Genomic DNA, 19,038 nt, shown 5'->3' with positions numbered 1-19,038 from the left:
TGCAATGATTGGTTAAGACCACCCAGGTGGTGAGGTCATTCTAAGATGATCATGGCCAGAGACACATGGACATGCACGTTATAGCTAGTTAATAAAGAGGTACGTTTATAAATATCCTGTCGTCCTGCATTTTATTATTTTGTACAAAGCGTACAAAACAAGACAAACAGCTCTTTGAAATACCTTCATTTTTTCTCTATAAAAAACACAGAAAACTCCGTGCAGAGTTTTTATTTTCATATCACATCTTCAAAATCCCTCTTAATTTCTACAGTGAGATTTTATTTACACACAAAACTACAGTCAATTCATACTTTCCGCTTTCCTTATGCAGAAATGTAATGTGTGTTTATGTGTGCATGTGCGTGCATGCCTGTGCATGCATTAATTTGTGTGTCTGAGTGCACCGGTTCAGATCAGTTCTCATAGCTTGGACTGCTGGGTTAGTTCAGGAGGCCACTTCTGCATTGTGGTGTATGTTGGACAGGGTGAGCTGAGTCTCCTGTGCTGGGTAGGAGCGTCTGGTTCGCAGCCACAGCCTCCCAAACACTCCAGTGATCAGCAGCAGGACCGCTAGCAGGCCTGCCAGGGCAAAGGTCTCCACCGAGGGCACACCAGAATCTGCAGGGCAAGAGATCGATCAGTCAGAGATGCAGGGACATATTCAGTAGGGCACAGCTTAGCAAAATATTTTAAAACAGAAAACATAAATGAGCTGGGGTGCGTTCAGCAGGACACAACATTTTGGAACGTTCAGATAGAAATATGTTATGAAGAACAAACATGCCTCTCTGGCATGTAGAATAAGGAATCATGTCGACTCTATCATGGCATTTCTATCTGCAACGTACCTCCCTGTTTCACTCTAACACAAAATGTTTTATGTCTACTGAACACGACCCAGTACAGTATGTTGGTCATGGTAAATAAAGAGCCTTTATTGGGAGACTTACTCAGGCTGGGTTGGTCACTCTCAAGCAGACGTCGCCTGATTGGTCCATAAGATACTGTATGGGCCGTAGTGACATCCCTTCTCATCCGCCCATTGTTATCCTCACCAGAACAGTTCTGTTAAATGGATGGTAGTAATCAATGATAGAAATTAGGGAGAAATATTAAGGTACAGCAAGCAAATATATAGTTTAATTACAGGATTATTACCCAGTCTCATTACCATATTTACTTGTTGTTTTACATTTTCCAAAATGATAATTAATTGTAATATTAGGAATGCAAAAAAAGAAGTGTTTTTCGTTCTCTCTTTTATGACAGCAGTTAGGACCTTACTATAAACTAGGGTTTGAAGGAGCCAGTGAGCATCATCATTATGAAGAAAGGAGGAGGGATCACTCACAGGCTGACAGACCCCAGGTGTGTTGTGACAGATCTGAACATTGCAGTGGAGAAACACATTCTTGTAAGAGCTGCCCACGAACTTGAACATTTGTATCCTGAACATAGCATCTGGCCCCTGTCCATTCTTCAGCACTGTCAACGGTTCGTTTGACAAAACGGGGCAGCTGAGACAGGCCGAGAGAGAGAGCCAGAGAAAGAGAGAGAGAAGGAGAGAAAGAGAGAGAGAGCAGGCAGACAAAGCAGGCAATGGATCGTATCAGTATCAGAGGCAGCATGTGCTACCATTGAATAAGATATCATACATTTTAGAATGTGTTGGTTAATAAAACTCAGGGAAATCCATTAAAATCCTATAATACCTGGTAAACTATTCCAACAGCTGATACAAAAACCAGACGAGGAATCTATAGTCGCTTGTTTTCATTGAACACATGCCAATGTAAGAGCAGAGCACTTTGCTATTGTGACATATCCATCTTTCATAATGGCAATGCAAACACATTAACATTTAGTATTCTTGGAATGACAAGACAGATCCTCCTAAGTGTTTTCTCCTCAGACGTAGTAAACAAAAGTCCTTGTGCAAGTCATTGCTGTGCTGTTGCTAACAGTACAACATACCTCCTGGTTGTCAAGGACATGCACAGTTGTTGAGCTGAAATGCATATGGCTGATGCCGTGTTCATATCATGTCGAACACTCGGGACCTCAGATTTAAAATAAACGTAAGTTAGTTGCGTAGAGCTTCCTATTGGTTGATTCTGATACTTATATATATATATACATATATGACAATTGGGAAACTCGGACATCATCTTTCTACCACGAGTAAGCAAGTTGGAAATGTCTGAGTTTCCGACATGACATGAATGCGGCATCAGACAGGGCCCGAGTCATGTGACAGGGGTCTGAAATCTATATGGCCTCAGACAGTGTCATGAGACAGGGGTCTGAAGTTGTTGTGTCACCCCGGGTCTCTTGTCTAAGCAATTCAGCAGCTCTTATTTCATAATTCAACAACGCCATTCCCAGAGGACTGTGTGCTGGTGTCAAATGTGGTTGAAAGTGTGACACTGCAAAAATATACATTTAGATAGGCCTCCATAACACATTTATGAATAACAATAAACTGAATGAAACTTAAAGCAAGATGTGCTGAGAGGGGCTTATAATGCACAGTGATATAATGTTGAACTTCTCTTTGAACAGACCTGTCCTTGATGAAGGTGTATTGGATGTTACTGTATGGGTCGTTGGTTGGGGTAGCCCAGCACCTCTCCACACGCAGCAAAAGATGAGCCGGTATCTAAGTGAGAGCGAGACAAACCGAGACTGCAATCAGTGACACACACACACACACAAAGAGGTGCCTCAGGCCTGCAGTCATTAAATATTTTGACCAGGTCAACAGAGAGAGAGTAAAACACCAAATACTGCATGCAGAGCAGAATTAGGACGATACCCGCTAATTATCAAAATCCAGAAAAGAGCTGTTCAATTCTACAACCACCTAAAAGGAAGCGATTCCCAAACCTTCCATAACAAAGCCATCACCTACAGAGAGATGATCCTGGAGAAGAGTCCCCTAAGCAAGCTGGTCCTGGGGCTCTGTTCACAAACACAACAGACCCCACAGAGCCCCACTTCAATCAGTGTAGATGGGAGGATACCGGTTAACCAGTTAAATGTAACCAAATGTAAACTAAAATGTAATCTACGTAATCCCCAAAAGTAATTATTTATCATGAGGGCCATAAACAATAACTAGTAATGCGGCATACTCCAAGAAAGGTTCAAATATCACCTTTCTGGTAAAAATAGTTATCAATTACTGAAGTGTAGTCACTTTTGAGGACACAAGCTTAATTACATAGTACAAATATGATGAAAATATAAAAGATGTTATATGATATATTTCCCATTCAACAAAAAGGCTTGAAATCACTTATGTGCTTTCTAAATACAGCATAATCAAATTATAAAATGACTAACTATAAGATTTCACCTTCCTTATAATTGTAAAATACATATTTGTGTGTTTAGTGTTAGAGAACATTTGCATATTTTCTAAAGGTCTCTCTTGATCAAAACGTCTGCCCCCTTTCGTACTTCAACTATTTGCACATTGTTAAAACACTGTACATGGCCATAGCATTTGAAATGTCTCTATTATTTTGAAACTTTTGTGAATGTAATGTTTACTGTTAATTTCTGAGAATTGTGTTTTTGTTTATTAACTATTTCACTTGCTTTGGCAATGTAAACATGTTTCCCATGCCAATAAAGCACATTGAATTGAATTGAGATAGGATAGAGGTACTGTGGGGAGAAATAGAGAGGGAGAGCGAGAGAACTAGAGTCCAAGTTGTAGTTAGTATGCAGAGCAGCCTGTGATAGAGGCAGGGGGTCAGAGCAGTGATAGTAGCAGAGAGGCAGGGGGTCAGAGCAGTGATAGCAGCCTGTGATAGAGGCAGGGGGTCAGAGCAGTGATAGCAGCCTGTGATAGAGGCAGGGGGTCAGAGCAGTGATAACAGCCTGTGATAGAGGCAGGGGGGTCAGAGCAGTGATAGCAGCCTGTGATAGAGGCAGGGGGTCAGAGCAGTGATAGCAGTCTGTGATAGAGGCAGGGGGTCAGAGCAGTGATAGCAGCCTGTGATAGAGGCAGGGGGTCAGAGCAGTGATAGCAGCCTGTGATAGAGGCAGGGGGTCAGAGCAGTGATAGCAGCCTGTGATAGAGGCAGGGGGTCAGAGCAGTGATAACAGCCTGTGATAGAGGCAGGGGGGTCAGAGCAGTGATAGCAGCCTGTGATAGAGGCAGGGGGTCAGAGCAGTGATAGCAGCCTGTGATAGAGGCAGGGGGTCAGAGCAGTGATAGCAGCAGAGAGGCAGGGGGTCAGAGCAGTGATAGCAGCAGAGAGGCAGGGGGTCAGAGCAGTGATAACAGCAGAGAGGCAGGGGGTCAGAGCAGTGATAACAGCAGAGAGGCAGGGGGTCAGAGCAGTGATAGCAGCAGAGAGGCAGGGGGTCAGAGCAGTGATAGCAGCCTGTGATAGAGGCAGGGGGTCAGAGCAGTGATAACAGTCTGTGATAGAGGCAGGGGGTCAGAGCTGTGATAGCAGCCTGTGATAGAGGCAGGGGGTCAGAGCAGTGATAACAGCCTGTGATAGAGGCAGGGGGTCAGAGCAGTGATAGCAGTCTGTGATAGAGGCAGGGGGTCAGAGCAGTGATAGCAGCCTGTGATAGAGGCAGGGGGTCAGAGCAGTGATAGTAGCCTGTGATAGAGGCAGGGGGTCAGAGCAGTGATAACAGCCTGTGATAGAGGCAGGGGGTCAGAGCAGTGATAGCAGCAGAGAGGCAGGGGGTCAGAGCAGTGATAGCAGCAGAGAGGCAGGGGGTCAGAGCAGTGATAGCAGCAGAGAGGCAGGGGGTCAGAGCAGTGATAACAGCAGAGCAGAGCAGTGATAGCAGCCTGTGATAACAGCAGAGATTAGAGAGAATCAAGAGCAGCGGCACTCACATTACTGTCCAGTCTGTCACAGACTGAGTAGTTGATTAGCTGCCCACAAGGTCTAGTGTCAGGGCCAATATACTTTACATTTTGGTCATTTAGCAGATGCTCTTATCCAGAGTGACTTACAGGAGCAATTAGGGTTAAGTGCCTTGCTCAAGGGCACAACGGCAGATTTTCACCTAGCCGGCTCGGGGATTCAAACCAGCGACCTTTCGGATACTGGCCCAACGCTCTTAATCACTAGGCTACCTTCCCGGCAACGCCCTATCTGACAAGTACTGTATGTGTATGGTCATGTCCAAAGACTGGGGTTTTGTCCCAAATGGCACCCTATTCCCTATATAGTGCCCTATGTGCCCTGGTAAAAAAAAAGTAGTGCACTATGTAGGGAATATGGTGCCATTTGGGACGCAGCCTATGTCTATGGTCAGGGCCAAAGACTGGTCATTCAGCTCAACACACACTAAAGGTGCTTATCTTTATCCAGCAAGAAGCAGAAACAGCTCAGACACAGTAAGCTTCCACAGATTATAGGGTCTGTTTTTGATCATTCAAAAGCTGTACAGTAAGTCACACCACATTTGTTGGTATTTCAGTTAACTAGCCTAACTAAATATCTGCTGGTTATCTTTACATGATCAGTTCTGATTTCATATTTCAACAACACCATTCCTAAGAAGACTGTGTGATGGTGCCAAGTGTGGTTGCAATGGCACTAAGAAAAGATAGAACAGAAAACAGGTACATGCCACTGAATCAAACAGAATGAAATCACATTGTGACCTTTACCATCAACACTTTAACGTAGATGTTGTCGTCCAGGGTCAGGGAGGGCACAGTGGTCCACTTGTCCTCAAAGTCCTCGTCTTTATAAAGCAACATGGACACAGAGAAGTTCCCATCTTCTGTGTTCAGAGTGATGGTCCTGGAGAGAATTGTATAGATTGTATAGATGCAGTGCTCGAGTTACAGATACAAGAATCCTAACTTCCACTAAAGTCAAATTTTTTACATGAACGACTAAAGTGAAAATTCGACTTAAGTGGAAGTTAGGATCGTCCAACAGAGATCTTAGAGGTGATTGGATTGATGTTTTCTACAAACTGTAAGCTCCACATAGAACATAAAACATTCATCTTTTAGATCAGATGTTTTGGCCAATTAAGACTGTGTGAACAATTGTAAAATACCGTTTAAACCATGCGTTAATGAACTTTTTTTTTTAACCCTTAGCTAGATATCTTACTTGACATCCACTCTGATCATGTTTTCCCCATTGGGCTGCTGGACCATGTAGTTTATTGGGTAGCGGCAGACAAACGTGATGTTTATGTAGTTCCTCGTGACGACATCCAAGTCGTTGTTGCGTATGGTGTTTATGAACATAATATGTGTTTCATCCGACGCCTAGAATGAGTAGGATGTCAGAAAAACAACAGTGTCAAGGAAATATGAAGGTTATGAGGGCTGACCTATAAGTCTATGAGGCAGGTGGTCAGTCAGACAAAACGTGATGCATTGGCTGGCTTGGTACATTATTCCACAGCTAAATGAGTCACTTAGGAAGTAACTGGAGATTGATAACCATGATGCACGCAACACAAATAAAATAGAATTTGGTGTACTTGTGTAGACTTTACCATTAAATGCTTGCTTACAAGACCTTCCCAACGATGCACAGTTTAACCTTTTACTGTATTGGGCTAAATCAGGGTCACACAGAGTGTTTCTTGGTAGTCTTAAACAAATCTACTTTAAAACAAAAGTATACACCTCAAACACATAGTTATGGTCTTTAAAAAAGAAGGCACCTGTACCATGTCAGATATAGAGTTTAAATGTATTCAATTTTGAGTTTGCATCCCAATATTACACTTTATATACATCACAGAAGACTGAAATATAACAAAACCGTTTGACATGGAGTTAAAAAAACAAATGTTTTTACTGATTATAAAATTATGAAAAATATACATTCCACCCATGAGTCCACTATGTCATTTGACTACAGGAAAGGGCTACAAATAATAGTAAAAATAGTAACACGAGAAATAAAATAAAATACACAAGAATGGAGCTATATACAGGGAGTACCAGTACCAGATCAATGTGGAGCTATATACAGGAAGCACCAGTACTAGATCAATGTGGAGCTATATACAGGAAGCACCAGTACTAGATCAATGTGGAGCTATATACAGGAAGCACCAGTACTAGATCAATGTGGAGCTATATACAGGAAGCACCAGTACTAGATCAATGTGGAGCTATATACAGGAAGCACCAGTACTAGATCAATGTGGAGCTATATACAGGAAGCACCAGTACTAGATCAATGTGGAGCTATATACAGGAAGCACCAGTACTAGATCAATGTGGAGCTATATACAGGAAGCACCAGCACTAGATCAATGTGGAGCTATATACAGGAAGCACCAGTACTAGATCAATGTGGAGCTATATACAGGAAGCACCAGTACTAGATCAATGTGGAGCTATATACAGGAAGCACCAGTACTAGATCAATGTGGAGCTATATACAGGAAGCACCAGTACTAGATCAATGTGGAGCTATATACAGGAAGCACCAGTACTAGATCAATGTGGAGCTATATACAGGAAGCACCAGTACTAGATCAATGTGGAGCTATATACAGGAAGCACCAGTACTAGATCAATGTGGAGCTATATACAGGAAGCACCAGTACTAGATCAATGTGGAGCTATATACAGGAAGTACCAGTACTAGATCAATGTGGAGCTATATACAGGAAGCACCAGTACCAGATCAATGTGGAGCTACAGTTGAAGTCAGAAGTTTACATATACTTAGGTTGGAGTCATTAAAAGTTGTTTTTCAACCACTCCACAAATTTCTAGTTAACAAACTATAGTTTTGGCAAGTCGGTTAGGACATCTACTTTGTGCATGACACAAGTAATTTTTCCAACAATTGTTTACAGACAGATTATTTCACTTATAATTCACTGTATCACAATTCCAGTGGGTCAGAAGTTTACATACACTAAGTTGACTGTGCCCTTAAACAGCATGGAAAATTCCAGAAAATGATTTCATGGTTTTAGAAGCTTCTGATAGGCTAATTGACATCATTTGAGTCAATTGGAGGTGTACCTGTGGATGTATTTCAAGGCCCACCTTCAAACTCAGTGCCTCTTTGCCTGACATTATGGGAAAATCAAAAGAAATCAGCCAAGACCTCAGAAAAAAATGGTAGATCTCCACAAGTCTGGTTCATCCTTGAGAGCAATTTCCAAATGCCTGAAAGTACCACGTTCATCTGTACAAACAATAGTACTCAAGTATAAACACCATGGGACCACGCAGCCGTCATACCGCTCAGGAAGTAGACGCGTTCTGTCTCCTAGAGATGAACGTACTTTGGTGCGAAAAGTGCAAATCAATCCCAGAACAACAGCAAAGGACCTTGTGAAGATGCTGGAGGAAACAGGTACAAAAGTATCTATATCCACAGTAAAAAGAGTCCTATATCGACATAACCTGAAAGGCCACTCAGCAAGGAAGAAGCCATTGATCCAAACCGCCATAAAAAAGCCAGACTACGGTTTGCAACTGCACATGGGGACAAAGATCGTACTTTTTGGAGAAATGTCCTCTGGTCTGATGAAACAAAAATAGAACTGTTTGGCCATAATGACCATCGTTATGTTTGGAGGAAAAAGGGGATGGCTTGCAAGCCGAAGAACACCATCCCAACCGTGAAGCACGGGGGTGGCAGCATCATGCTGTGTGGGTGCTTTGCTGCAGGAGGGACTGGTGCACTTCACAAAATAGATGGCATCATGAGGAAGGGAAATTATGTGGATATATTGAAGCAACATCTCAAGACATCAGTCAGGAAGTTAAAGCTTGGTCGCAAATGGGTCTTCCAAATGGACAATGACCAAGCATACTTCCAAAGTTGTGGCAAAATGGCTTAAGGACAACAAAGTCAAGGTATCAAGCCTTGAGACAATTGAGACATGGATTGTGTATGTGTGCCATTCAGAGGGTGAATGGACAAGACAAAATATTTAAGTGCCTTTGACCGGGGTATGGTAGTAGGTGCCAGGCGCACCAGTTTGTGTCAAGAACTGCAACGCTGCTGGGTTTTTCATGCTCAACAGTTTCCTGTGTGTATCAAGAATGGTCCACCACCCAAAGGACATCCAGCCAACTTGACACAACTGTGGGAAGCATTGGAGTCAACATGGGCCAGCATCCCTGTGGAAAGCTTTCAACACCTTGAGGCTGTTCTGAGGGCAAAAGGGGGGATGCAACTCTTCATTAGGAAGTGTTAATGCTTGGTATACTCAGTGTATAGTCTAGTGAGTGTGCATAGGGTCAGTGCAAGATAGAGTCAGTGCAGATTGTTTGGGTACCATTAATTGGCTTGGGAATAGAAGCTGTCTCGGAGCCTGTTGATCCGAGAGCCGATGCTCCGGTACCGTTTGCCAGACGGTAGCCGAGTTTTTCGGGCCTTCCTCTGTCACCGCCTGATATAGAGGTCCTGGATGGCAAGGAGCTCGGCCCCAGTGATGTACTGGGCTGTCCGCACCACCCTCTGTAGCGCTTTGCAGTCAAGGGCGGTGCATTTGCCATACCAAGCAGTGATGCAGCCAGTCAGGATGCTTTTGAGGATACGAGGGCCCATGCCTTCTGAGGGGGAAGTGGCCATGACTGTGCCATTGTGTGCGGACCATGTTAAGTTCTTAGTGATGTGGACGCCAAGGAACTTGAAGCTCTCAACCTGTTCCACAACAGCCCCGTCGATGTGGATGGAGGCGTGCTCTCCCCTCTTTCTCCTATAGTCCACGATCGGCTCCTTGGTCTTGCTGACTTTGAGGGAGAGGTTGTTGGCCTGTCACCATACTGCTAAGTCTCTGACGTCCACCCTGTAGGCTGTCTCATTGCCGTCAGTGATCAGGCCTACCACCATCGTGTCGTCAGCAAACTTGATGATGGTGAAAAGGGAATACAGGAGGGGACTAAGCACACACCCCTGAGGGTCAGCATGGCGGAGGTGTTGTTGGCTATTCTCACCACCTGGGGTCGGCCCGTCAGGAAGTCCAGGATCCAGTTGCAGAGGGAGGGGGTTCAGTCCCAGGGTCCCTAGCTTGGTGATGAGCTTGGAGGGGACAATGGTGTTGAACGCTGACTGTAGTCTATGAACAGTATTCTCATCACAAACACGTCACAAACCCTGCTACATTCACCAAATGTATGTGTAAGTCCCTTTTGGATAAAAGCGTCTGCTAAATGGCATATATTATTATATTATTAAAAGCCATTCCTCTTTAGCAAACTCTTTCCTTAGTCTCGTGTGACAAGACTGTTCACATAAATGTTAAATTGAGTAGCTGGCCAGTCCACGCAAGATTTGGTTCTGGGTTCCAAGATGACTCTTTCCCCAAACAGAGCCCCTACCTATGTACAGCAGGCAGCACACCTGTGATTTACTGTGACTGAAGAAGGTGTGAGTAGTACAGTTGAAATGTTTAGTAGCCGACTACTGACGTAGGCAGAAACCATAAAGAGGGGTTGGATGAAAAGGTGTGACAGGGTTGTGTTCGGATCCGTGTTGAGGACGACTGGTCCCATGGCCATTGAGAAGGATGAATTGACCCTTGCCCTTACTGTCCAGACTTAATAACACCAGGGTAAATACATAGCCCCCCACTGGGCCTACCACTCACTATGTCTGGCCCACAGAGGCTGTGTCCCAAATGGCACCCTATTCCCTATATAGTGCACTACTTTTGAACAGGGGCTCTGGTCATAAGTAGTGCACTACTGTATATAGGGGGTAGGGTGCCATTTGGGACACAACGAGAGAGAAACTAATGTCTTAACTACTCTGTAGGAAAAATACTCACTGACCTTGGGTTCTTATAAATGTTTCATTAACAAACTCATCTTGACAGACGGAGAGACCACAATGATAATGGACGACAAGATCTTCAAATCCAATTTATTTCTAATTAGATCATTTAACTTTTAAAATGTGGACCAGAGACTCGTTACCTGTCTGTACCTCTCTGGTCCTGTCTGTACCTCTCTGGTCCTGTCTGTACCTCTCTGGTCCTGTCTGTACCTCTCTGGTCCTGTCTGTACCTCTCTGGTCCTGTCTGTACCTCTCTTGTCCTGTCTGTACCTCTCTGGTCCTGTCTGTACCACTCTGGTCCTGTCTGTACCACTCCGGTCCTGTCTGTACCTCTCCGGTCCTGTCTGTACCTCTCTGGTCCTGTCTGTACCTCTCCGGTCCTGTCTGTACCTCTCCGGTCCTGTCTGTACTCTCTCCGGTCCTGTCTGTACCTCTCCGGTCCTGTCTGTACCTCTCCGGTCCTGTCTGTATCTCTCCGGTCCTGTCTGTACCTCTCCGGTCCTGTCTGTACCTCTCCGGTCCTGTCTGTATCTCTCCGGTCCTGTCTGTACCTCTCCGGTCCTGTCTCTACCTCTCCGGTCCTGTCTGTACCTCTCCGGTCCTGTCTGTATCTCTCCGGTCCTGTCAGTGGGGTTTAAGAGGGTCTGTTCCTACCTCTCAAGGTGAAAAGAAGGCATGTTTCTTAACTATGGCATTCCCTTCTTTTCCCAAACAGCTTCTAATCCCAAAGGAAAAGTAGGCTTACTACTTTCACTAGGGCTGGTATGCTAGAGCTTGACCCTTGTAAAACTACTGCGAGGGTAGAGAGAGAGAGGGAGAGATTCCACCCCCCCCCCCACTAAGCTGTGTTAACATTTCGCTCGCTTTACAAGAAAAGCATTTGTGCATTCTAAGCAAGCGTCACAATGACACTCGTGGTCTTGAGTACAGATTTATACCACACCAAATTAAAATGATCCTCAGAGCTGTACTACTGCTGCAACCGTATGAGACCAGGCTGGGAGGATTATAAACGGCGGGACTACAAAGTGTGCCAAAGGCAAGTTTTACGTCTGAGGGTGGTTTTAACCTTCCAGACTTGGAATTGTATTAATTCGCCACCCAAGGCTTTTACTTGCGCCACCCCTCAGAGCCTGGTTCCTCTCTAGGTTTCTTCCTAGGTTTCTGCCTTTCTAGGGAGTCTTTCCTAGCCACCGTGCTTCTACATCTGCATTGCTTGCTGTTTGGGGTTTTAGGCTCGGTTTCTGTATAGCACTTTGTGACATCTGCTGATGTAAAAAGGGCTTTATAAATAAATGTGATTGATTGATAAATGCACAAAAGAGGAACAATGGGTAGCTTACATATTGAAGATGCGCATGTTCATCCCCAGAATCTTCTAATGTGTCTGTTTTCAAAGGATAAAGCTAAGAACATTAATATAGTTAAAATGAAACGGATTCTACAAGAACCAATATCACTCCCTAAAAACACACCCCTATGGAAAAATAATTTTATAACTTTTCAGAATTCACAGATAAATTGGTCCACATGGAAAACTAAAGGTATAGAAACCGTAAATGACTTATTGGGTAATAGGAAAGACCATTTATTTCCATGACAGAATTAAAAAGCAATTTGGAGTGACCAATGTAGACATTTTCAAATATATTTTCAATTACAAGTTTTATATAATACAATTTAGATCTGAAATCAGAGCAATGTTGAGGGAATCCTATTTGAGTCAGAAAAAGATACTCATGTGATAGGTAAGAAATACCAAACCTTGCAGAGAGCCGATCTAACTGACAATCTCTTTAAAAAAATGTACTATTCGAACCATGACCGAAAAAGAACTGAAATTGGCACAAGATGGAGGGAGTGTTGGAACATAACTTAACGAAATTACAGTTAAATCCAGTATAAAATAATGTACAGAATGTATTATACAAGAGACAAAATCCACAAATTCTACAGCACAACGGCAGAGTCATGTCTTAAGTGTAAAACAAATAATGACTCAATAATGCATGCTTTCTAGGAATGCTATAAAGTAAAAACGTTATGGTTGGAGGTAGACGGTTAGCTGTCAGAAGTTTTACAATTTAAGTTTACCTTTAATCCGTCTATCTGCATTTTTCAAGACATGGCATGTGGACATGCAGTGAGATACCCAATGGGTTGGATAATGCTTTTCTCTGCAATCATTTTGGAAAAACATTACTTATTAACTGGAAATCGAATGATCAGATCCTCCATCGTTAAGACACTGGAATCAAATGCAGTATTATTTAAATATTGAAAAAATGCGGGCTACAGAAAGAAACTAAATAGAACAATTTGAAGCCGTATGGCATAAAATTACAAGCACTAGAAATAACCAATGGATGAAAAGTGAAAACAGTATGTTATTATGAGAACAAACAAGATAGGTGTGAATACTGTGGGAACAGGTCTGAGCAAGTATGATGTCATTAATGTTTGTTGAAATGTATGTACGTCTGAGTTGAAGTTTTGTCTTTATTCAGCTTTTTTTCTTTATGTTGAAGGTTGGGCGTTAAGTCCCAGCCAACGTCATGTCTAGTTTAGTGGATCCATGTCTGTGAATTGTTAAGTTGTCTATTGTCTTTGTCTATGTCTATTGTCTATTGTCTAAAAAACAAACTAAAAAAAGATTTATAGCCTGGCTATTCAGCAGGTCTGAAAACACGCTCCTCATTACCATGTAAACCTGATAATTTAGAGCTTCAAGCTCCCACCCATCCTTGCTGCTTTGAATGAAGTCCAGTGGCTCTGGGGAGGAACAACACTCCCATTTTCTAATAGGCTACTTATCCCTCCCTCTCTCGTTCTCTGTCTCACTCTCTTACTCTCTCTCTCTCTCTCTCTATGTGTCTCTCCCTCTCTCGTTCTACAGATTATGAGATTATTACAGTGCAGGAAGCTGATATCTGAGGTACACCACCCCATTCACGAAAATGGATTGCTGTGAGTCACGTGGCAGACAGGCATCGAGGCATTCAGTTACTGTTCGATTGAATGTTAGAATGGGAAAAACGAATTACCTAAGCGACTTTGAGCGTGGTAGGATCGTCGGTGCCAGGCGCGCCGGTTCCAGTATCTCAAAAACGGCCACACTTCTGGGCTTTTCACGCACGACAGTGTCTAGGGTTTACCGAGAATGGTGCGACAAACAAAAAACATCCAGTCAGCAGCAGTCCTCTGGGCGAAAACAGGTCGTTGATGAGAGATGTCGAATGAGAATGGCAAGAATCGTGCAAGCTAACAGGCTGGCCACAAACAGACAAATAACGGCGCAGTACAACAGTGGTGTGCAGAACGGCATCTCAGAATGCACAACTTGTCGGTCATTGTCACGAATGGGCTATTACAGCAGATTACCACACCGGGTTTCACTACTATCAGCGTCTCCAGTAGGCATGTGATCACCAACACTGGACTATAGAGGAGTGGAAAATCATTGCCTGGTCCGACGAATCCCAGTTCCTGTTGCGTCATGCTGATGGCAGGGTCAGGATTTGGCATAAGCAGCATGAGACCATGGACCCATCCTGCCTGGTGTCAATGGTACAGGCTGGTGGCGGTGGTGTACTGGTGTGGGGAATATTTTCCTGGCACTCGTTAGGTCCCTTGATACCAATTGAGCAATGATTGAACGCCACAGCGTATCTGAACACTGTTGCTGACCAAACCCAAAAGAGCATCTTTGGGATGAGATGGAACAGGCTGTTCGCAGCATGAATGTACCACCGTCCAATCTGCAGCAACTGCGTGATGCCATCGCTTCAGCATGGACCAACATCCCTGTGGAACATTTCCGACAGCTTGTAGAATCCATGCCCCGAAGAATTCAGGCTGTTCTGGAGGCAAAGTAGGGTCCGACCTGGTACTAGATGGGTGTACCTATTAAACTGGCCGGTGAGTGTATATGTAACTTATAAAGGAAAACAAGAGGTGTTATTTACGCTAGTCATTTTAAGCATTGCGTGCATCCAAACTCTCATTTAGCTCACACAAACCATTGCAGGGAGGTTCTACAATACTACACCAGATGGGAGGCCAGAGCTCAGTATGACAGAAGTGCATCGTAAAATTAGGTAATTTACTGTGATGGGGATTTTATGTAACTGGTGAAAGGAATCCCAACTGTAGTTTATCTCTATGTTCCTGGTACTAATGTCTTTCTACTTTGTCTGGGTAGCTCTGAATGACAAAGGTTACTACTTTGTTTACTTTACGGATTTAAATCCTTCATAGTTGGCGTACACAAGTAAATGTAAATCTCCCAAAGCAATCATTACAGAATTGCAAGGCAATGCCGCTGAAATGAAAGGGCATGTCTACGGGGAAAAACTCAGTTTTACCATGATTGTCCCACAGTCAGAGAGATTAGTCTTGATGCTGAAGACGTAGTCATCTTCAATCTCAACACCACGGCATTCTAGGTCATTTAGGTGCAAATCCCAGACCTAAGAGAGGGGATTACTAGAGAGTTGCAGTAGACCCACGTGACAGCCTAATATTAAAATTGTGATTTGGTTTTGGGTGCTGAGATTACTAGAGCAAGATATTGCACAATATGACACAGCACAGCACATCACAACACACAGGCAGTAATCTATAATACCACATTAAACAGTAGATGAATGGTAATGAAGCTGCATTATAAAGTAATATTAATTCTAGGTGAAACGGAACTTACATAAACGGGTGGCACTTTGTTGAGGAAGAAGGCACTGGGAATGACCACCTCCATCAGGTCATTGGTGCAGAGGACAGTTTCATTCAGCTCTAGGCGAGAGGAAGGAGTCAGAGGGACTACAAATACATCCTGTCCCCCTGACCCTGACATGAAATCACAGAACATGAAATCAGATAAGATGAAATCACATGACATCACATGAAATCACAGAACATGAAATCAGATAAGATGAAATCACATAACATCACATGAAATCACAGAACATGAAATCGGATAAGATGAAATCACATAACATCACATGAAATCACAGAACATGAAATCACATGAAATATCATAACGTAAAATTAGATAGCATTAAATCTGTTGAATGGAGTTTTAAATGTATTACACTGTAACTCAATATGTGCAACTATACCGTTTATTACAGTTATTATAAGGGCAGTTGTTTAAGAATGTTGTACTGCCACACAGTATGTGACAACATCAATATTGTTACGGCAAGGTTAAATCTATAGATTCTGTTCTCCTACATGTTCCATCACAGACTCCAAACAGTTTCCCCCGTGACAACATGATGCTTCTGGTATGCTTCTGTAATACATGTGGTCTCTAGATTTCAACAGGTTCTTATTGTTGAAAAATATCCATCAACATTAAACCCACATCAACAAACAGATCCAAAAAACAGATATTCAACTCAAGATTTGCTCACGAATAGGGTTGCAAAATTCCTGAAAACGTCCCCAAAATTCACTTGTTCATCAAAAGGCCTGGTTGAAGAGAATTCAAGCTTGGAGCGTATTCCCTGCTTATTCCAGAAATCCTGCAACCAGAATTTCTGGAAAAAACAGGGGATTATAGCAACCCTGAAGTAGTTGGATCCCAGTGGTGTTGAAGTGAACTGAACTCACCCTCCTCCTCATGCTCCAGATACACAGTAGAGTTGACTGTCCTCACAGCGAGCAGGAACCAGGCTAACACCAAACTGGCAGGTGTCATCTTCAAAGGCGCTCTCTCTCTCTCTCTCTCTCTCTGGCGTATCTACTGTCAGACACTCCAAACCTTAGACTCCTGTCTTCTTGGCCCTTTCTCCCAGATCTTTGAATCTTCTGAGCTATTCACCACAGTGTAGGTTCAGACGTAGTCCCCCCTCTCAGTGCAGCCCTCTAAACACAGCTTTAATTAACCTCCTTCCTTCCCTCTCTTCAGACCTTAAAGGCCCAGTGCAGTCAAAAACTAGATTCTCCTGTGTTTTCTATATATTTCCACACTATGAGGATGGAATAATAATGTGACATTTTGAAAATGATGATAATGCTCTTTTAGTGTAAGAGCTGTTTGAAAAGGCCATCTGAAATTTCAGCCTGTTTTGGTAGGAGGGAGTTTTGGCCTTCCATGGTGACATCACCATGCGGTAATATTTAATAGACCAATAAGAAAGAGTTCCAAACCTCTCTGCCATAACAGCTAATTTTCAGTTTTCCTCTCCCCACTCAAACCCCTCCAGATAGTCCTAGCAAAAATTATTGCTTGAGAAATTGCTCTTTGCTAAGATGCTATTTTTGTTTCTTTTTGACCATTTGAATTGCAAAACAATCACAGTAAGATACTTAATTGTTACCCAGAAATGAACTGATATTGAGATATAAAAAAAACAGCTGCATTGGACCTTTAAAACCCCAGCCTGAATGATGTCCCCACCAACAATGAGATTCCACACATGAATAGGGGGAACCGAGGGGAGTCCGAGGTAACACGCATAAGTTTGTGTCCCAAATGGCACCCTATTCCCTATATGCAGCCATACAACTAGGCCGTTGCCGGCGATGCCCTCTTAGTAAACATCTTACAATTACGTAACTACGTTGTCTTACTACATACATCAACTCATTAACATGTAAACAGAGGCGATAGTACATCTCATTAACATGTAAACAGAGGTGATAGTACATCTCATTAACATGTAAACCGAGGCGATAGTACATCTCATTAACATGTAAACAGAGGTGATAGTACATCTCATTAACATGTAAACAGATGCGATAGTCCATCTCATTAACATGTAAACAGAGGCGATAGTACATCTCATTAACATGTAAACAGAGGTGATAGTACATCTCATTAACATGTAAACAGAGGCGATAGTACATCTCATTAACATGCAAACAGAGGCGATAGTACATGGGTGGTCTGCCGTCTTTTGTCCATTTCTAAAGGCCATGGTGAAATCTTTACTGGTGTGGGAACCCCAGTCAATGGCTACGTCCCAAATGGCACCCTATGCCCTATATTGTGCACTACAATTGACCAGGGCACACATTAGGCTCTGGTCAAAGGTAGTCCATTATATAGGGAATAGGGTGCCATTTGGGACGCACACTGTGAGATGAAAAGAAGGCCTGCCGACGAGTCAAGGGCAGTACACTGACACTGCCAATGCTCTAACGTTGTGTGTGTTTGTGTGTGTGTTTGTGTGTGTGTGTGTGTGTGTGTGTGTGTGTGTGTGTGTGTGTGTGTGTGTGTCTGTGTCTGTGAGGCTATAACAGACAAGGAGCACTGCAAAGCAAGCTAGAACATGAGGAACATTTTAAGACAATTGTACTATTTCTTTATTCGGAAATTTAACTTTTTACGAGTTGATTTTACAGGCGAAATTTTATGTACATAGAATCATGTTTTTTTTTTGTCTCGCAAATAAGGCTAGTTGAACAGTTAGACTATGATTGTCTGTCATTATCCCACCAGAAAACCAGCTTCAATGGATCCTCTCAACAAATGAGATTCACCCAAAACTCACAAAATCCACTTATGATGTAAAGGACAGCTTCTTTCCTTCCTACAAGCTTTTACAATGGCCGAACGAGGCCATTAACAACTTGTCTGAGTTTGACATGAACATCATATAATAGCACAAAAGAAGCCGGTTCAAAACAGACAACTGTCCTATGACAGCCTTTTATTCTTTAAAAAGGGATGGAAATACCTCAACCAATCACCACAGTGATTACATCATCTGGAATGTTTTCCCTAGTCAGAATATCAACATTTAAAGAAGGGGCATGTTTGATGTCATATTATCCGGTATCTCATGGTCATGAGCAGTCTGGTGGAGTTGATACAGGTCCAATAACTGATAATGATACTTGTTCTGTAGACATTTTCTGAAATCAAACTGATAATACATGATCTACTGTAACAAGTGAGCTAACTATTCTGTACCAGACAGACAGATCTAAAGAGACCAAATTCAATTTCACTTTAAATAGTTTAAAAGACACAAAGTTATATCGACTACTTTACTTACAGGCTTGCTTTTTCAATTTTTTTAATTGGAACAGCTACGTAAAAAGTGGAACGTCTATTACCAATGAAAGACTTGGTCTACTATCAGCACTGTGTGATGGATGCAGTGTGAGCTGAGCTTTGAGCCTGCTTATCCTCGTCTGTGGTGGTAGCCCCTGCTGGGGAAGCATGGTGGACATCCGTAGTCCCTGCTGGGGAAGCATGGTGGGTATCTGTAGCCGCTGCTGGGGAAGCATGGTGGACATCTGTAGCCCCTGCTGA

General features: G+C 43.0%; 1 protein-coding gene across 2 annotated transcripts; it reads right to left on the bottom strand.

Moving 5' to 3' along the window:
- Positions 1-215: 215 nt before the first annotated feature.
- On the bottom strand, positions 216-16,619 carry LOC121544291 (pancreatic secretory granule membrane major glycoprotein GP2-like). 2 transcript variants are annotated; one of them, XM_041854201.1, is made up of 9 exons: positions 16,386-16,619; positions 15,475-15,617; positions 15,137-15,241; positions 6,114-6,274; positions 5,657-5,792; positions 2,568-2,662; positions 1,355-1,520; positions 954-1,068; positions 216-621 (listed from the first exon to the last, which is right to left on the bottom strand). In XM_041854201.1, the coding sequence occupies exons 1-9, from the start codon at positions 16,471-16,473 to the stop codon at positions 449-451; spliced, it is 1,182 nt and encodes a 393-aa protein (XP_041710135.1). In that variant the 5' UTR covers positions 16,474-16,619; the 3' UTR covers positions 216-448. The 2 variants fall into 2 exon arrangements, with proteins under 2 accessions (XP_041710135.1, XP_041710136.1); XM_041854202.1 differs by having other exon boundaries at positions 15,475-15,563.
- Between the last annotated feature and the right edge of the window lie 2,419 nt (positions 16,620-19,038).

This window comes from Coregonus clupeaformis, chromosome 29, assembly GCF_020615455.1.
Source record: "Coregonus clupeaformis isolate EN_2021a chromosome 29, ASM2061545v1, whole genome shotgun sequence".
Lineage (NCBI taxonomy): Eukaryota > Metazoa > Chordata > Actinopteri > Salmoniformes > Salmonidae > Coregonus > Coregonus clupeaformis.
Note: the sequence above shows the minus strand (reverse complement) of the source record. Positions and strands in the feature narration are given on the sequence as shown.